The 20,807-nt window shown below is 43.1% G+C and overlaps 1 protein-coding gene across 3 annotated transcripts in view; it reads right to left on the minus strand.

Annotated features, from left to right (window-relative positions):
* Nucleotides 1-267: 267 nt before the first annotated feature.
* PUM24 (pumilio 24) overlaps nucleotides 268-20,807 on the minus strand; it is a 78,824-nt gene continuing 58,284 nt past the window's right edge. For 2 of the 3 annotated variants that reach the window (XM_087401956.1, XM_087401955.1), the window contains exons 11-17: nucleotides 3,538-3,588; nucleotides 3,346-3,396; nucleotides 3,095-3,199; nucleotides 2,843-2,965; nucleotides 1,116-1,190; nucleotides 682-968; nucleotides 268-581 (exon numbers count right to left, since the gene is read on the minus strand). In XM_087401956.1, the coding sequence (XP_087258082.1) occupies nucleotides 419-581; nucleotides 682-968; nucleotides 1,116-1,190; nucleotides 2,843-2,965; nucleotides 3,095-3,199; nucleotides 3,346-3,396; nucleotides 3,538-3,588 (855 nt within the window). In that variant the 3' untranslated portion in view covers nucleotides 268-418. The remainder of the gene's footprint in view (nucleotides 582-681; nucleotides 969-1,115; nucleotides 1,191-2,842; nucleotides 2,966-3,094; nucleotides 3,200-3,345; nucleotides 3,397-3,537; nucleotides 3,589-20,807) is intronic. The other variant, XM_087401959.1, reaches the window with a different exon arrangement.

Consider the following 20,807-nt stretch of genomic DNA (forward strand, 5'->3'; position numbering starts at 1 on the left):
TACAAGACCAAGACCTTCAAATCTTACAAAAACCAAGCCAACAACGAAGCCAAGACAGGGCAGCCGAGAATCAGCCAACAACAATGAAGCTACTTGGAGAGGGGCTATGTGCAAGCCAACAACGTTATAAATAGAGATGCTAAGGTGAATTCTAAGTTTCAATTATTATTGAGGCATCTAGAGTGTATGCAGAAGCAGGAAGTAAAGTTTGTAACTGACTGCTGCGAGGTATATTTTTTTTCTATCTACTCAAAAGAAACAAGGTAGTAATGGAAAAATAGAATGCACTCTTGACACCTTTCGGACTGATTGCCAAACATCACACACCCTCTTAGCTGCTGAATTCGGTCAAACTCCAAGAAGAGAATCTCCTCTTTCAATGAGCTATCTACATAATTTACCATTCCAAAAAGTAGAGTTATTCCGTTCTAGAAGGTCTTTTTCTCTTGATCCCTTGTGCTTTTGGAAGCACTTCACTAGTTTGAAGCAAACCAGAATCAATCAGTGGCCGAAGCTCCATCATTGCAGCTTCCTTTACCTTCAAGTCCTTGCATTCTCGTAAAGCAGATACAATCTTCTGGCTGCAAATTGAAAATGTCATCAAAGGTTTGATTAGAATACCTTTGTAACTCTACAAAGGCAAGTCCCTAAGAGTTGGGTTAGTTGGCAAATGAGTATTACCTATGGCCGTTAGCCCACTGTTTGCAGTTTCCTTCTAGTGCTGTGTTCCAAAGAACAGATGAAAAAGACGAAGTAGCAATGCCCTCCAAACTTGGGGTTGATTCCAAAATTAGTCTCCGTATTGTTCTACTGGAGTGGTAATGTTCAAAGACATGTTCCTCAGAAACCTGGTCACTGTCATCAATGCCACGAGGCTGTGCCCCTAAATCTGCTATTGCCTTGTGAATGCTGGGGACTCCATCTGGTATAATGTTCCACATGATGCCATCACTGCCCCCTTTGGCAACCTGTACAAACGAGCAATATTATTGGCATCTTCAATGGCACAAGTGCAGTACTAACAAACTTTTGTAAAAAGATGGACCATGTCATTAATCAACAGGGTTTATTAAGCTATGCACGCAAAAGAAACTCACATGGAAACAGAGACAAACCTCATATATCACATCTTTCCCAAGTGGTGACCGTAAAAGCTCTCCTGTATGTCTGGAACACACCTCCACAAGCTTCTGTTTTCACAAGGCACAGAGGTACAGGCTAGCTCCATGTGAGAGAAGACGAGGATAAGATCAATGCCGATACACACACATAAGAACAAGCATTATTGTAAAGGATACAGCCCTTCCGTGTCAAACTTATTATTTGTAAAGTGCACCATTTTCATGGCAAGGCAATCTCAATTAGAATGGAATATGAATGTGTTCCTAATGAATTTAAACAGAGAGTAATGTCTGTATTCTCTGAGATAGCTAGACCACTCGGTTCAGTCCCACCAAACTCTCTCAATGGTCTGTCCTCCCACAACTATAAACACCATTGGGTATACTCCTCTTTGAACGGTATGGGGTCAATCTTTGCAACCATCTAGCTACCCTGCCACTCCAGAGAATCAAGGGACCCCATTGTCCACCAGGCCCCTATCAATAGGCTCTGATTCCAGCCAGGCCTATACTGAAGAAAACCAGGAAAGGTCAGTCGCACTTACCCTTCTCACCAATCATGCAAGCCTAGAGGATCCCAAGAAGCATCACTTCCAATTTTCAAATATAATGGTCAACATTAGACACACACGAGAGCAATTTTGGCAGAGGAGAACAGGAACATGCCCAAACTCATCCTCTAAAACCACAACATAGTGCAGTTTCAATCTCATGATAGTCACTCATAAGGTTGAAAACCATAAACTCCATCACGCATAGTAGGGACTAGCTACTATGACATCCCCACGGACGTCATCAGCACCCAACAGTAGGTGTAGATCATAGATGCTCTCACACATACAAATCCACACACCCACACATACTTGAGCATCCATTAGTACAAAGTCTTCGTGCTGAGTTTCTGTCGGCACTCCGGAGGTGAACGGCAGACTCAGCCAGACGAAGGCTAGCACAAGAGGAGAAGGCTAATCAAACGGTAGTCCAAAATCTCTTCATTGAAGCTACAACTGCTTGTGAAGACTAAACGATTTCATTTTAGTCTCTCCCAGATGAGCATCTAAATCCAGCTGATAGGTCAACACATTCATATATACCACCATGACTCATTCACAGAGAGCACATTAGAGGTGATTGGCTAAAATATGGATACATGAGGAGATATTACATAATAGCTTAGAATGATTTCTGATCTTGTCATTCTGCTAGAAACCTAATGACAATGCATCGACATGGTTCAAAACACTGTAGTGTCAAGGCCTGTTTCCAATCTTTCAGAGCCTAATGCTCAAATGTAAGTCCATGTGCTCACAACATTCCTCCAAAAACAAAATTTCACTGATATAATGACTTTAAGTTGCAGCTAAAAATAATGTTGAAATAATAACTACTAACCTGAAGTAACGGCTCTTAAAATCAAGACAAGGACCCTCGAACCTCACATACATGAAGACTTTAAGATTTGACTTTAGCTTATTCATAAAATACGCAAACCTCTTAACTGAAGAGTCTTATGAACCTATACCATACCTGTACCAAATCAAATGCTTAAAGTTGAAACAATCATGCTTCAAAGTTTGAAGCTGGTTTACATATTATGTATCTTAATGAAACTCACAATATTAACACACACATACACACCTTATTTTTTCTTGTAATGCCATTCAGTAGGACACACACACATCAAGATCATGAATGGGAGAAATCAACAATCAAACTCTAACCTCAGCCAATGCCGATGATCTTAAAAGCTCAATCCTTCGCCGGAATGGATCTTTCTTGCTAGACACAGAAACTCCTGTGACCTCACTTCCATTCTCCTCCTCATTATCATGTTGCCTGTTTGTCTATATTTGTCGTTCACCCAAGTCAATGATCAGGATATATGTCTTGTGGCAAGTGGGCATCCTTTTATTAAGAAAAGACCTTAATAACTAGATTACTTCAATACAGGAAAGAGAAAGAGGGTTTTTTGCCTTATCAGAAAATGTCTTCAGGCTCTGCAAAGCCTCTAAAACATCAGCTGAGAAGTATCGTGTGTTGTATGGAGACAAGAGGTGCAAAATAACCCGTCGTCCAAACTGGAAGTCATTTAACCTACTTAGTTTTTAAAAAAAGAGGGCCCCAACAATAATTATGCAAACAAAGTAGCTTTCACTTGCATAAGAAGACTTCCAACGCCAGAGTGACAACTAAAATGAAAAACAAACAAGTCCCTAGGCCATACCTTATGTAAAATAATCTCTTTCACATTTTTTGCCAACTCACTTATGATAAACTGTAACATGCCAATGCACCTTTAGCCCAACATTTGCCAGGAAAAAATACAAGAACAACAGATTGATAATCCAATGCATACATTGGCCTGTAATAATTTTGCCTGCACAGCAAATTCTAAATGAATCACAATATTACACACCTTGTTTAAAAGTTCAGTATCATCAACCGTGTCCAAAATTGCTAGCAACACCTGCAATCAAGACGATTGCAATGGTTGCAAAAAAAATTGAAGATATTTTATAAAATAAATGCAGACCTAATTTTGAGACAAAAGAGAGGGCTGAATTTCTTAAAGAATACGGATCAAGAGATCACCATAAATTTTTTCTCAAATATCCAAAACTGACCAAGAGAAGCTTACTTTGGCAACCTTACTAGAGAAAGATGGTTTGTTCTAGTGGTCAATTTGCCAAAAACAAGAGAAACCTATCAAGGAGCGGAAGGGCTTTGTTGAGTTACTCAAACTGACCTTTTTTGCCTTCGAGATATAAGGAGAATCACAAGTTAGATGGGAAAGATTGAGACAATATGAGAAAGAGAGTATCAATGTGAGTGATCTATCACCATAAAAGTGACCTATCACCTTCACAGTGCTCTATCACCTTCACAGTGCTCTATCACCTTCACTGTGATCCATCAACTTTAGTATGATTTTTGAACTTCAGTATGACTTTATCATCTTCAGTATGGTTTAGTTTTGCAGTCTTCATATGGTATTATTTACACCATCTACAATATGGCAATGAATTCATGATAGTCACATCCAATGACAAGATGTTGGAAGCTATGGACTTCATGTTAGTGAAGTTACGAGTCGCTTGACTATATCCTACTGGATCACCCTCCACCTGACATTAAGTTATCAACGATTCAACATACCGTACAAGACTAATGATGCTTCGCACACCCTTTCTAACAAGCAATGGGGTCGCCACTACTCATGGTTTATTCCTAACACCTTCAAACTGGTTTTAGGGGTGAGCCCTCATGCGTTGGGCAATGATGCTTGGATTTAATGAAGGCAGAACAAGATCACGTACTATTTAACCGTGAGGAAAACGTGATCTTCAAAAGCCCTAATCTTTGAGTGTAGTTCTAGCACCTTATTTACTCACATGCACATTAGATAGAGCACGTCGAGGTCTAAAGGACGGCTTCAGTTATGGTAAACCTAGGCTGTGCATTTGTTCTAGACCAAATAATTTGATTGATTGTGTGCATGGTACACAAGTCATGAGGGCCCATTGGAGTAAAGCGATTGGATTGCCCAAGAAAGCTAGCTCAAGCTTGCTCGCTCCCCTACAAGCCAACTTTGTGACAAGCTATTCTATTGCAATAAAAACCTTCTTGAGGGGGGCATCCCTTATCCCCTTTTCTGTGTTCACTCTTCTCTCCCTCGCTCTTCCCTAATTGTAAATTCTCTGCTAAATGAATTTTCATTGTCCTTCACTCATTCAAGTTCCAAGCAATCAATACTAGCTTGATCACAAATTACGAATTAACAAGTCGATAGCAAGCTTATTGGAGAACTGCGAATTTGAAAGCCGATGATACCACTAGAACTCCACCAACTTGCAATCTCTCAACCCTTCAAATAATTCATTGCAACTCTAGCTAACTCGCACTTCTAGATCATCTAATATTGATTGTTGGGAACTCGAATCAGTCAAGAAACATCGACAATCCACATAGTAGAGAATTCGCAAACGGAGAGACAGAGAGACAAAGAGAGAGAGAGAGAGAGAGAGAGAGAGAGAGAGAGTCTATTAACGTCCATTGGAGACCAAAAGGTCTATGGGACAGCAAGAAACCCTCTAGTACATCTGCTTAAAGGAGGGCACATGGCAGCTCCCAAGGAGTGCAAAAAGCAACCCACATTATTTTAGAGTACCTACATAATAGTATGAAAGAGTAAACAGCCATGCATCAGTTTAAGACTGAGAGTCTTTTGGTTTTGATTTAAACTCTCTGATTAGGGCTACGCCTTCACGGTAAACTGCGCATCTTCCATCCTTTCTGGCAGCCTTGACCTTAGCTAATTCAGTTGCCTTATTCTTGCGTTGAGCCTGTGTAAGCTCCTCTGCTATCCATACTTTGGTACCCTTCCACTTGTAAGATTGTCAAAGAAGCTTGATCCGCATATCTTTTGACTTCAGTGTAAGGATTGCATGACCTTTATAGGGCATAATAGAAGTTGGCCTGCAATTGTCATCATCCTGCCTATCATCATCCACCCATTCAATGTTGGGCAAGCTTGCTTTGATCTTTGTCAATATGTCACTATATGTGTCCTCCTCTTTGCACCAATCTTTTGGGAGTCCCCCTATTCTAATCTTCAGTGCATTATCACTTCTAGCTTCGTGTTCTTTGATCTCTACTTGAATATCAGACAGACTTGCTTTGGTGTCCACTTCCACAATCACTTCCTTCTTAGTAGTTTGTACTTCAATGTGAACAAGATCTTTGATTGTAGAGACTAGCTGCGGGGTAGGGGGGGAATCCTTACAAGATTTTACAGCCTCCTCAATTACTGCCTGCTTACCAAGCCCTTCTAGAACGTGAAGTCGAGCCTTTACTTTTGCCAGTTCCAATCGTAGCTCTCTCACTACCTACTGCAGATTAAAAATCTGATCCTATTTGCCCAAGGATGGGTCGTTTTGAGCCTTCTTGTTGGTAATTCCGTGCATAAGGAGAGGATGTCATGGCTGCAACTGTGGAGTACCGAGTCCTGATGGAGGTTGAAGGAGTTGAGGGGGACTTGGAGGAGAGGGTAGCCCAGTCCATAATTGGTTGTCTGTTGAACCCCCTAGCTAAACCTAACCCTTGGGTTGGGTTGGGGGTTTAGCCCAACTCGGGGTTAGGGTTAGTGTGTTTGTTGCTGACGGACTACTAACTGGCGAGACGGGGCTGTATGAACGGAAAAGTACGGACGGAGGGGTACGGGCGGGGCTGTATGAGCGGGAGAGGTACGGACGAGAGAGAGAGAGAGAGAGAGAGAGAGAGAGAGCCTGAGCGGGTGAGGGGGGGCTGAGGCGGAGAGGCTAGCGAGCAACACAAATCTGAGAGAGAGAGAGAGAGAGAGAGAGAGAGAGAGGAGCGCACACACACTAGGGGCCAGAAATAAGAGCTGCCCCCCCTCGAAGGTTTTTATTTCAATGGAAGAACTTGATACAAGGTCTCGCAAAGGAGCAAGAAGATTGACAAAACTCAGAATCTACAAGAAAGCATGAGAGTTGTAAATTTTATAGACATGAGCAAGCAGCTAGAAAGCTATGCTTTCCCAAAAGTTGGTGCCTAGCTTTTAGCTCAGAGTAGGCCAACTTTTCTAAGAAAGCTGAGCTTTCTTGTAAATTGGGCAATCCAATCGCTTTTACTCCCGTAGTCCCTACTTTTAGGTTGCTCGCCCATTGCACATATGTGTGTTCTTCCCCTTAAAAACATGGGGATTTCAGCACTCCCTAGAGCCTTACCACAAATAAAATAATATCCAACCATTTCACCCATTTGTGGTTAGCCAATGCATGAATTCTAGCTCCCTAGACTAGTCCTGGACCATTGTGGGCATCCCCACTATGCATATAAAACAAATGAAAAAAAATGAAAGAGAAACTTTCTCTAGTTGACCAAAGTTAACTCTCTTTAAGCACAGTCAAAACAAAATAGTTCTCTTTATTTCTTGGATTAATACAATTCCGTGACAAAGGCTATAAATTCTAAGGCAGGAAGGACACTTCCAAACCTTATGTTCCGCCCATTGATTTGGTCCCCATGGTCTCTTTACGGTATATGGGTTTGCAAATAGACAGGGATTGTAGTTCTACTTGTCGAAGGTTGTAATTATGATTTAATTAGAGACCGTATCATCAAGATTAGATCTAATGCCAAACCTCAACCCATAACAAGATTTACTCCTTGTAGGAGCTTTTAGAGATCATGAAGGAGAAGATACTTCCATGGTAAAGGAGAAGATACTTCCATGGTAAAGGGAGTCCCTTCAAGATTCAAAAGTACCAAGACGTAAGACACTTTTTAGTGGCTCACTTGAAGTGGACATGATTTTCAGGACACCTTGGCATCGTGACTTTTTGCTACATGCTGATCCTCATACACATCAATGTACCATTTATCTATAGAGGGAAGAAGACTCTTATTTAAGGATATGACAATGTTCGAAAGGCTCTTTACCCTAGCCTCCTTGCTTGCCACACTCTAGCTTGTCCTCGCTTCAAGCAGGAGTGGTGCTGAGTATCTTGCTCACCCTCCCCCACCCCTTCCCCTTTTCTTCTATCCTTATTTGTCCCCTTAGCTTCCCCCTAACCCGCTCGGTAGCTTGTCAACACAAAGCGGTTTTTCTTTTGTAAAGCAATCCTGAGCTACTAATATACCTTTGTAAGACTAGAACATGTTCAATCATACAAATTTAGAATTTTTGTAAAGCAATCCTGAGCTACTAACATTGGAGGGCGCTACACTCCATGTTTGGCATTCTCTTCTCCCTCTGAACGGCTTTGATGATTTGAGCACTCGCAATTGCTCCATCAGCTTCTGTCATGGCATGTGTGCCCTCGTTAGAGAAAAGCATGTTCAAACTTGTCTTGTTGAGGGCAAAGCCAAGTCCCTTACTTCGTAGTATTTGGGGCACGGCTTCATTTTCCTCAACTTTCTACCAAAACTTAAAAGCAGGTTTTTGTGTTTTTTCGTTGGGTTTTGAGAGATAGCGGATTGAGAGTTTCCCTCTGCCTTTGTTTTGTGGTTTTTTGTGGACATTTTGGGATAGAGATGACACTCCCACCTCTACAGTAATTCATACTTTGGTACTGTGTCTTTTCAGATGGAATATATTACTGTTTCGCTGAACAAAAGATGGCTCTTTCAGAATGTGTATTGACTATAGAGCTCTAAATAAACTTACTATTAAGAGTTGGTAGCTGATCCCATGAGTGGATGACCTTCTTGATGTGTTGAAAGTTGCCAAAGTATTTAGCATGTCAGAACTTCATATCACATACACAAGACTGCTTTTCGTACACGTACAGGCCAATATGAGTCCTTGGTAATGACTCTTGGTCTTACAAATGCGCCAGCAACCTTTTGCATATTCATGAGGAGGTTTTTGCAATCATAGCTCAATAAATTTGTGGTGGTTTTCTTTGATGACATCCTGGTGTTCAGCTCGAGTTTGACTATCCTTTGACAACATTTAACGAGGCAATATGTTTATACCTGTGATGTAATACATCATGTGCCATTCGCAAGCTTAAAGGAGAGTTAATCTCTACTCTAGGCTTAGTTCTTCCTGATTTACATAAGAGCTTTTTTGTAGTCTACACCGATGCCAGTGATGAGATGAGTTGAGAAGTTCTTATGCGGAAGGGTCACCCCATAGCCTTTGAAAAAGCCGTAAGCTTCAAGGTGTTGGGCTAAAGTACAGCACTTATTAAAAGGAGTTATCGGTGGTTGTGCATGTACTCGAGATATCTTGGAAGCATTATCTTTATGGGACACCATTTCAGATGAACTTTGAAGACCAATCATCAAAGCATCAAGCTTCTGTGCTTTCAGCCTATTGTGCCTAACAAACAAATCAAATAGGCGAATATCTCCAATCTTTTAGACAACCTACATTAGAGTATCAACCTGGAAAGAATATTGTGCCTTGAGTCAGAAGCCCTGTGTATATACAATCTCCACATCCAAGAGAAGAGTGTGGGTGACATGAGAGCAGCTTTTCTTCATGATGAAGATTATGCTGAAGTATACCAGCAATTACAGCAAGGAGTAGTGAAGGACTTGAAGGATATTCACTAGACGAGGAAAATATAAGCGTGAAACTAACCCTACGGAGAACTTATTATGTGTGAATTACATTCTAGTCCCTATGCAGGCTTCCCTATGCAGGCTATAGAGGCATTAGAGGAATCATTAATGATGTGGGAAAGTATTTCCATTGGCCCAAGATGAGAGAAAATATTAGTATCTATGTTTAACAATGTGTAGTATGTCAAAAGATAAAATTTGATTTGGGTAAGATACCAAGATTACTTGGAGCATATCACCATAGATTTTGTACCAGGGTTCCCAATGAGTGGAGGTTATGATCAAATATTCACGATGGTAGACTGATTGTAAGCAAGCTCATACATGCCTAGATGAGTCCACGCACAATCGTCTAAAAACACAACAGAGTGCATTTTCAATCTCATGATAGTCACTCATAAGGTTGAAAACCATAAACTTCATCATGCAATGCAGGGACTAGCTACTATGACATCCCCACTTACGTCATCAGCGCTCAATAATGGGTGTAGACCTAGTATAAAAATATGCTCTCACACATACGAATCCACACACCGACACATACTTGAGCATCCATTTATACAAAGTCTTCAAACTGAGTTTTTGTCAGCACTCCGGAGGTGAAGGACAGAGCCATGATGAAGGCTAGCACTAAAGGAGAAGGCTAATCAAAAGGTAGTCCAACATCTCTTCATTCAAGCTACAACTGCTTGTGAAGACTAAATGATTTCATTTTAGTCTCTCCCAGACAAGCATTTGAAATCTAGCTGATAGGGCAACGCACCACTTAAGATAGTAAGAATTATCGCAAAACCAGCAGGCCGCAACATGGACAAAAACTTCACAAGGTGAAATTTGCATGTCCACTAATTCGGCATAAGAAAGCTCACATTATTCCTTGTAGAAAGGATACTACAGAACCTCGAACAATTAAACTCTTCATTTGTGAGATCTTTCAAGTTCATGTTTACCTAAAACCTTTACCTTAGATATTGAATCAAAGTTTATGAGCCATTTCGGATCGCTTTGTTTAAAAACCTTTACAATTTTCCACTGCTTTTCATACCCAAACTAATGGTCAAAGTGAATGCACCAATAACGTATGCTACTAGCGTATGTCCATGATCAGCCACGACTTTGGACTCAATATCTTCCTTTCCTAGAGTTTGTCGTCCACACCCGAGGGGCTCCAGCGACACCTAGATGCACTACAGGCTTTTTGTTTATCCCATGACTTGGAGGTCAACCTTGGCAAGACCAAGGTCCTGATCTTTAACACCTCTCGAGCAAGCATGCAACAGAAGCAGTTTACTTTTACTTTCGGTGGGTCACCAGTTGAGATCGTATCCTCATACACTTACTTGGGGATCATCTTCTCTGGCCCGATCTTCACGATGAGACCAGCGATGCAAGCCAAACTGAGCAGGGGATACGCCTCACTGGCTCAGCTAGAGAGACAATGCTTCCACTCCCACTGCCAGGACCCTCGAGCCAAGGCTCTTCTCTTCGACTCCTTGGTCCGACCAGCTGTATGTATGGCAGCCCTTGTTGGAGGCCTGACATGTCAAAGATAGAGTGGACACAGATGGAGCGCCTATAGATCCTCATGCTCTCACGGATGATCCAAGGGAAACCATCTGTACCACATCACATCATTCAGGCCTTCTCCACTCCAGCTAGATGCAACCTTTCACACCATTATATATCTACACTGGGTTAGATCATATGGGGACTGCACATTAGGGAGACAGAGGTTGCCATGGTTGGCTCTCGATTCCTCCATGAGGTTGGCAACAGAGGGAGACGAGCAATGCTGATATGCACGGACTCATAGATGGTTTGTGAGACTAGGGTTCCACATCGATAGGATACCTCCTTTTCAGTACAGTTTAGATGCCCCTTCGGTACTCCCACCCACCATCCCGATCGGGCCACACCCCAACCAGATCATTCGAGAGGATCTCCTACAGCTACACATCTTTAGGACCTGGTTTGGAGCCGAGGGAGCTTCCAATGAAGCTGAGTTTCTACAGAGATTACTCTCTTCGTATTTCGGAGGAGGGAGTCATCACACCACTGGGGTACACTGAGCTTCATATGCCTCGCTCACTACGGATCTCCATCGGACAATTTCAGGTATCATCACACTGCCTCCGCATAGAGAGCAGCAAAGCAGAGGGGATTTCTAGGGAGCATCGCTTATGCATATTGTGCGATTGTCAGGAGGTCAAGTCGGAGGAGCATTTTATTTTCAGGTGCCCAGTGTACTACGAGATCCGCGGTCGCTACCACTGCCTCTTCAGAGACAGCTCCGGGCTCCTTTCCAAATTCCTCGCCTACCCAGATTAGAGATGCCTCACCGCCTTCATTCACGAGGGAGTACAACACAGAGAGCACTTACTCAGGCGACGAGGCTTGGCCACATCATCAGACACCTCTCAGAGCAGGATCACAGAGTTCTTTCCATCGAGTGACATTGATCGTCCAATCTCTAGCCGCAGACATGACAGAGACCCCGACCAGACAATCACACCACGACACACAAGACATCGAGGGGACACACAGATCACTCTAGGAGACCTCCCGTCATTGTTTAGACCCGGGATACGTCCCACGGGAGTCACAGTGGCCTTGGTCTTGTATCAAGCCTCGTCCAGGAGACCGAGACGCATAGCATCCCTTGACGGGCGCCAGCGTCCCATCACCGGCTATGCACTGGCCAGGGCGACATGACATACTGAGGATTCCGCTCTGCTCCAGTCCTTTTCTTTTCATTGTTACATCCAAGATTATTTGATTATGTATGATCAGACTTAGGATTCAGCATGGGTGATGATGCTCGTTTCACTAGCTCCACCCTTACTGTGATTTGTATCAGGTTTTCTTTCAGTCTCATAGACCCATCGGTCTTCCAAAGACTCTAATAAAATGTCTTTCTTTCTTTCTTTCTATACTGACGTTACCTATACATCCACTAAAAAGTCTCCATTCAAAGTTATATATGAAACTCTCCCAAGACCAATTTGGGGGAAAGGGTTCTCGCCACTATAACCAAATTGTTAAGAATGTAATAAGTACAAATTAAGACAGCTCAATCCCAAAACGAGAGAGCGGACAATAAGAAGCGAAGAGATGTGCAGTTCCAAACAAGAGATTGGATTCTTTAAAGATTGATAAATGAAGAATCAAATCAGTTTTAAGTCATAGCAAATACGTGAAACTAGTAGTGAAGTACTATGTGAAACCAGCCTTCACATATTAAACGGTGGTGGGATCCACTTTAACTACAGCATACACAGTCATTAAACAAACAATATCACCACAAACTTAATCACATGGAGCTAGAGCACTCCTACTAAGAAACAAGGACACTGATTGGCCCCAAACCCTGGCGCCCCTTGCGGTATTTCTTTAATATTCATATCAACCAAAGCAGCTGATTACAAGGTCTCCTAAAAGCTGCACCACAGGCAAACCATTGCCCACAGACTTCCAATATCCTGCACACCCTGCAATCCCTGCTCAACCTTATATGGCGAATAGGAACCCAGTGCCCAACCTGCCAGACACGGCTGAACAGCTGCAGAAAAGCCAAAGACAGCCAAACTTTGGTGCAATCAATCCACCAAGCGCTTCCAAACAAGTCACCTTTATCTATAGCCCTCCTGGTAACTGCCCAACAGCAAAAATCAACCAGGATTCAATCTCAAACACAATAACCAACCAGCAACCAGTCCGGGAACGGCAAAAGCTAGCCTTCCTCTGCCCAGAATCCACAAAAATCAGGTCACTTGTGCTGGAAAACCCTAGACCCTGCAAAGAATAGTTGATGCTGCCCTGGCACAGCCCAAAAGCAGCCTAGAAGAGAGATCGCCCAAGCCTGGAAAGCTCCAAAATCAGAAGCAACAACCGAAAAAGCAACCAAAAACAAGTCGACATCCCTATAGAAGCTCCTGCTCAGTCAGACAACATCCCGCAGCCCCTGGACAGCCCGAAAGCAGCAAAAACGAACTGATCTAGAGGCTCTTGGCACAAAAACGAATTTCTTTTTCAAGCTTCTGGCAGCCCACCAACAGCCCACAGACTAACTTGGCAGGCAAAAATCAGCAAGGCGATGTGAAAGAATAGGCTTGGAGCACTTTCCCAGCCTGTGACTTGCCTCTCCCTATTCTGATGTGTTCCAAAAAACAGCCCTCAAAGCACATTTCGACTTTTCTCTTGCTTTTTGGCCTCCTACATGCCATCCACTGTGCCTGTGACGCTGGATGGTTCTTAAACTTCAATAAGCACTACATTGTATATGGGTACCCTTCTCTTGGTGGTAGATAATCTGTTCTGATCTCATTATCAGAATTGCACCATTAAGTTCAGTTTCTTCTTAGTTAAGAGGTTGTGATGAAGGTTGTCCTTTTTAAGCCTTCAACATGTTGACATGAAAAGTATGCTTCATCCTTTAAGAATCTGGTAGTATTAGCTTATAAGTAACTCCATTTTCACGAGGAAAAACTGCCTCTTTCATTTGAAAAGTTCCATAGTGTCACGAGGAAGTGAATTTATGGGACTTTTGATTTGCGACTCCTGTAATTTACGCGAGACTGCCTTGAGCCTTTGGGGCGCGAGAGTTTGGTCACGTGCGCGAGACTTGGGGAATTAAAATTCCTAGTGGGCCCTTGGAAATTGTGAATGTGCGCCCAGTTACTAGGCAATTAATTCCTAGGACCAAAGTGTGCAATAGCGGGCCAAAAGAGTGGTGCAATTAAAAATTGCTATTCTGGGCATGGGACTCTAAAATCAGCACAAGTGAATCTTTCTTTGAGTACCCACATATATTGAAGCTATAACTGATTGAGAAAATTTGATATAAGCAAGAGGGAATGTTATGATTAATGACATCTAAAGATAATCATATTGCTAGTTGGGCATTAATGGTGCCACAATGTTGTACATCTAAATAGTATTGTCATGGCTATGTGATGAATTGTAATTACTGACATGATTATTATCGGGACGGCCTTATGTTGAGACTTGGATCTTGATTTGGGGTTGTGATGAAGCCCTTAGGTCTTATGTCTAAGGGATGTAGGAAAGGAAAAGGGTGCATTAGGATACATAAAGTGGTGGGTCCAAGAGTCTTAGGCTAAGGGTGGATTCAAATGGAAAGATGGTTCTTGAATGATCTCAAGGGGCATTAATGAACCTGTAACCCTCTTCATGTGTCCATGTGCATCTCTCTTCCACATTGCATTCATGTGGAACTTCTTTCCCACCTTGCATCTTGGTTGAATAGAAACAAATTCTCTCACAAGGGCACTCTTTTCCCCTTAGAGGTCCAATACCGTGTCAATTTCTGCATCATCTCAGACATGAGCATGCATTGAAGCATTCAGTTCGTGACATTTCAAAAGACTTCCTGAGTTTTAGACTACCTCCCAAATCAGCAAAGAAATTCTTGAGGTAAAGCCTACATGACATGACTACATGTACAATATGAGGGCATACGACATCTAATGGAATCACACACTGTTGAATTCTACACCATAGTCATTTGAGACGCAATAGCATCAGCTAGACACCTGTAAAAATGGACACCAGGCTAGCAATTACGTCAGTTTCACATTTCTAATGTAAAATTTGACAAGGTAACCGAGCCCGGGGCAACTGTAGGTGGGTTCGGGTGAGGAGGTCCCCCCTCCCACTCTGTAAAAGGGGGTACTAGTGCTAGGTATGTTGGCTTCCTCTTGTGAAAAGGACGCCCTAATTCAAGATAGCATTCCTCTTGAAGAGCTGTTTCAATGAGAGTTGGGGTATTTCGGAGCCTGTACTATGAACAAGGTTCTAGATTGTGTGTTAGTGTGAAAAGGGTTCTGGTTTGTCGGGTGTGAGCTTGAAGGTCACTTGACCTTTGGGGATTAGATATGACGTGACATCATCTATGATATCAGGGAGATTTTCTCCACTGACATCATCAGTGATTTGTAGTATGTTTTCAGATAAGGCTGCCTCAGCCTATAAACTGAGGCTTGTATTTTGTTGTCATAGCAATCAATTCAGTACCATTTGCCTCACACTTTGTGTCTCCATCACGTGACTTCCTACATCCTCAACACGGTATCATGGATCTCTAGCTCATCTATCTCAACTCATGGAGTTTACTAGTTGATCGACACTGCTTCAGATTTGACATGCTCCGAGGCTTCTTCAGCAGGCAGCCAACCCTCTCCTCATGTGTCAAATCAGAAAAGCAATGCAGTCTCTGCTGTAATCTCAGATCTGGTTGAGTTTCTGTTTTAGAAGAAATCTGTCACCAAAACTACCACCATTTCTAGATGTGGAGATATGCCAACAGTCAGCCTACTGCTGCCTCTTCTGGAAGAATTTTATCCCTATTACAATATGGCGCATTCTGTTCTGCTCGGCCTGCTCGTGAGGTCTGTCCAAGCATTTGGTGCAGCTAGTGCACTTCTGTTATCTTCTATATCAGTTAGCCTTTGCTGTCCTTCTATTTCAGTTAGCCTTTGCTGGCTGCTGCTCCATCAAGAATACAAAATCGAGGTGCCTTATGTGAACCTCATCAATAGTGATGGGGATCAAGAGAATCTAGATATGCTTTGAATGTGGTTGATGGATAGTCCCGGTGAGAAAATCCACAACAAACCAGAGGAGATTTTATTTTTTTACGTTGCTTTTCTTTGCCTCCAAAAAAAAAAAGTCAACCCTTTTGTTTGCTTTTCTTTGACTCCTTTTCTTTTTAGAGAGAGAGAGAGAGACGAATCCAGGAACATGCCCAAACTCATCCTCTAAAAACACAACTCATTGTGCATTTTCAAGCTCATGATAGTTGCTCATAAGGTTGAAAACCATAACTCCATCACACATAGCAAGGGCACATCCCCATAGATATCCCTTTTCTTTGCTTTTCTTTACCTCCTTTTCGTTTCATTGTGTGTGTGTGTGTGTGTGTGTGTGTGTGTGTGTGTGAGAGAGAGAGAGAGAGAGGGAGAAATGAATCCAGGAACATGCCCAAACTCATCCTCTAAAAACACAACACATATTGCAGTTTCAATCTCATGATAGTTGCTAATAAGGTTGAAAACCATAAACTCCATCACACATAGCAGGGACTAGCCACTACGACCTCCCCACCAACGTCCTCAGCCCCCAACGGTGGGTGTAGACCATGGTATAAACATATGCTCTCACACATACAAATACACACACCCACACATACTAGAGCATCCATTTACACAAAGGTCTTCATACTGGGTTTCTGTCGGCACTCTAGAGGTGAAGGGCGGCAGACTAAGCTGTGACAAAGCTAGAAATAAAGGAGAAGGCTAATCAAAAAGCAATCCACACTCCCTTCATTCAAGCTACAACTGCTTGTAAAAGCTATATGGTTTCAATTTAAACTGTCCCAAACGAGCATGTAAGCACAAAAATACTCTTCCTTTTTTACGTTGCTTTTCTTTGCCTTTCATTTTTATGTTGCTTTTCTTTGCCTTTCATTTTTATGTTGCTTTTCTTTGCCACCAGAAAAATGGCAATCCTCAATAGCTCCTATTCATCCCTTTATGAAGGACTTCGCCCATGAAACTTGCTGTATTGTACTCGATTGTTGCTAGAACTTAAATTTGTTTGTTTGCAAGTGCTTGAATCAAGGAACGCTCATGTTGAAGCTTGGACAAAGTGTTGGATTAGGGTTGGTCACCTCCCCACCTGTGAGCCCCCATATGAGGAGTGCATCCGGGGGGGGGACCATAGAATGATAGGTTAGTACATGGGGCTGCCATGTGGGCAGCAGAGAGAGTGAGGAGATCCCTGACAAAGGAGAGCCTCCATGGAGAGAAGATCTGGAAGGCACATTTCTAGAGGCTGTCTACAGATGGAAAGGGCAGATCTGGGGAGGGTTTCCAGCAAAGAGATGACCCCGTGAACAGGGCGCTGACATGAGCAGGGTTCGGACAGTACAGCAGGCCGTACGGGCATTCCTGGAGCAGTTCCAAAGGCTGGAATGGTGCAGGACACAGGCAAAAAGAAGGCGCAGCAGTTCAGCAAGGCTTTTAGACCATATGGGCAGGTTTGGGGCAAAGAATCAAAGCTGGAGCTGCCTGGGCCAGTGACTGGATGCCATGTGGCCAGGCAAGGCCAGCCAAAGCTGCAAATGAACCCTGTAGGGGCATTCATAGGATCCTCTCCCCAGTCGGCTGGTAGGGGGAAGTTGAGTCAGCTGGTAAAGCCAGAAAAGTCAGCCAGTGAGTAGGGCAGCGGGCTTCAGCCCTATAAAAGGGGGCCCTAGATGAATCCATACTCATCACTTGGAGCAGCCCCAGAGAAGCAGAAAGGAGCAGCGCGTAGCCCCTACATTCAGGAGGTGAAGAGACCTATGTAGGCAGCAGACTTAACTCAAGAGTGGCAGTCAACCTAGGCTGGCTTTCCGGACAACAAGGTGGAAGGGTTCTTTGGACAGAGAGTCTACATAAGCTCAGAGGAGCATGCAGGCTTAGAGATCTAGAGGTGCCAAGCATATAGGAGGAGGACATTTTGGTCATGTATTGTGTCCAGTTTGTGGATGGACGGGAATATATAAGTGTTGCTTCTATATTTTCCTTGGATGCAATGTCTATTCTGGCTTGCACACATACATCTATGGGAAGTACACACATGTTATGTTTGATTCCATAGTGAAACACTTCCGCATGTGATTCCTGGGCTCTTCTATCAATCTTCCACTGCGGGATACCCTCTGGTGGGATTTCATTTTCTAACACAAAGCATTGTCAAAGAAATGACATAAATCAGCAAGATAGGGTGTATAACAACTTGATGACAAGGATTTCCAATCCGTATTGCTGAGATCGTCAAGAAGATTTCGCAACATCTTGAGCTTCTATCCTTTACAAAAGAGATTTGAGCATTTAGGTTCATGCTCGAGATGGTCACCGAGAGTCTTCGGCACCATGTCCTATCAAGGACCCTAGTCTTAGTGAATTATGTTTTGATTGCTAATTTTTGTGTGAGTGGTCCCTGCCCTGGCATAGGCCAAAAATGAATGTAATGTTAGGCACTTTGTGTTGTGACCACGAGTGTCTAAAGTTGCCTAATATGCGGCATGACGAGATTATGGTGGTCCAAGGTGGTAAGAGGCATAAGAGGCACGTAAGGTACAAGACTCTAATGACACTTAACTTTAAAGGCACCAACGACGGGGAGGGGGGGGGGGATAGACTTAAATCATAAACTCACACGACATGTATGTGTTCTCATAGTAAACTTAACCATCATTGATCAGCCCTGCGTTATAAAAATTTAAATTGCCTTGAGCCGTGAGAATTGAGGCTAGACTCTAGAGAAGTTTAACACCCATTACATATTACAAGTATGAACACAATTGAGAGCTGATATATCAAATATGGGACTCATAACTCATCACATAAATTGAGAACTTAGGCGTGGATGAGCATGGAAGGTTGAACATGGATGGGCATCAAGCATGAGATCAGAACCTTGAGCCATGAAGAGGCTTTGCAGTGATGGAAATGCCATGGAGAGTATGCATGAGAGTACATCTCTTAAGCCTCTAGCTCCACAGCGTCCTATATCCCCCCATGTATCCAATCCATCCATATCAGTTGGAATTCCCATGAAAAATCTTCAACAGCGTTATGCACAAGGGGACACGCAGGCCAGTGGTATCTACTAGAAGAGTCACTGGTTTAACACCATGCCTAAAGCATGAGGCAAAAAATGCAGAGGATCAAATTTTCCTTTTCTTGCAATATTCCGTTTCATGTTGCAAGGACTCCTACCTACAAGAAAATTTACTATGCACTTGTAGTGCTGCTAGAGTAGGAGCATCACCCCTTACACTTCCTAGTTAAGAGGCTCTCCGAAACCACGTATGAAGAATCAAGTGGAGTTGGTCAGGAAAGACCTGGAAGACTGAAGGAGGCTTGGCTTAAGGATGCACCATATGTTTGAAATATTCATATTTCCTAAGGTATTGATCAATATCATGTGATAAGGAACTATGGGCACTTTTGCCTTTTTCCCCTTAGCCTCAATTAGACGTTGAGTTTGTGGGTGAATTAGTCACCACACGTTTTGACCCTAGTTAGGGTCCACCCCAGGATTTTGTCTCTATGACTACCCTAGTCTTGTACTTCATTCCTGTTGTTGCAATTTCAATTCAGCTTCATTCTCTCCCTTCCATTTCCAACAAATTGGTATTTGCTCCCTAGCACCCCCCGTCCCGTGGAGCAATTCTGTCATGAAAACCTCGACTTTTGTCGTGAAGAACTCACAGTCAGATCTCATCACAACAGCCACTTTTTCAACTTCTGAGAGCTCCTAGCGCCTCTTCCTACATAGGCAACTGGTCCTACAGGCCTAGACTACTTTTTCAAAGCAGAATCCTAGTCAGTGCTGTTTTTTACCTGTAATAACTTTGAATTTCTGCTCCATCCCTAGGTGCCTGTTTCTGACAGTTTTCTGAAGCAGGTTGAACCTGTTTTTCCTCTGCTAGAGGCTGGTTGACCTGTTTTTTCACTGCTGCACGCATTCCAAGGCAAGGTCGAACCTATTCTTACTGTTCAGGAGGCTGTCTACACCTGTGCGAGCTGTTTCTAACAGTTTTTGGGCTCTCAAGAGGTGCCCACCAGCTAGTTAACCTGTTTCTAACAAGCTGAAATTGTTTCAGAGGTTTTTGATTCACTTGGAAGGGTTTTTGGACTTGGTTTCAGACTCTTCTGAAGGATTCACTCACCTTTGCCTTAGTTTAGAGCTGGTTCAGCTCTTTTTTGTGAAAACTAGGGCTCGGGGAGTATCTGAGAGCTATCTACTTGCTTTTTGCAAGCTGATCTGAGCAGTTTTGCGCCCAAACCCCAACCGAGAACCCTAGACAATTGGTTGAACCATACAACCAAAAGCCACTTCCCACCGATACTTCATCACGCATCAGGTAGGCTCCATCTTCACCCGTCATGCATTTATTTACTTGAGAGGAAATTGGGCTCTGCAATTTGCCATTTGGTTCAGAATAGAGGTGGTTTTTTGACGGTTTATGCCTTGTTGAGCCAAGCATTGGCTGAGTTTTGAGCAAAGAATTCTGAGATTGCAGTACATATCCTAGTAAGGGAGCTTTCTGGCAGTTTTGAAGTGCATCGTCGACCTTTCTTCTTCTTGTTTCTCCAACGGCACTCATATTGGCTTTGAAAGTGGCTTCTTGCTTAAGGTTCACAGCACATAAACTTTTCTAAGTTCTTGCTTCTTTTTACTTTTCTCAAATGATCTCTTTCAGAATGCTTGCATAGGAGGATAGGTAGGATGGCACCAACTATTATGGTTGGAGCTTTCTCATTCGTAATCTTTTGGTTGCCAAGGGCCTATGGGACCATTTCGTAGGCAATGAAGCATGTCCTACTCCTATTGTGCCAGGTACTCCTCCGTAGGAAGGGGGGAAAGGGAGGGAGAGAGAGAGAGAGAGAGAGAGAGACACACACACACACACACACACACACAACAAGGGGGGGGGGGGGAAGGGGGGGGTTTTGTTTTCAAGGTCGTGGGCAACAAGGACGGCAACAAGCTACACCAATTTGGCAAGCACATGCAGGT

This window comes from Dipteris shenzhenensis, chromosome 30 (genome assembly GCF_047967505.1).
Source record: "Dipteris shenzhenensis isolate YYH24624 ecotype China chromosome 30, Dip_SZ_1.0, whole genome shotgun sequence".
Classification (NCBI taxonomy): domain Eukaryota; kingdom Viridiplantae; phylum Streptophyta; class Polypodiopsida; order Gleicheniales; family Dipteridaceae; genus Dipteris; species Dipteris shenzhenensis.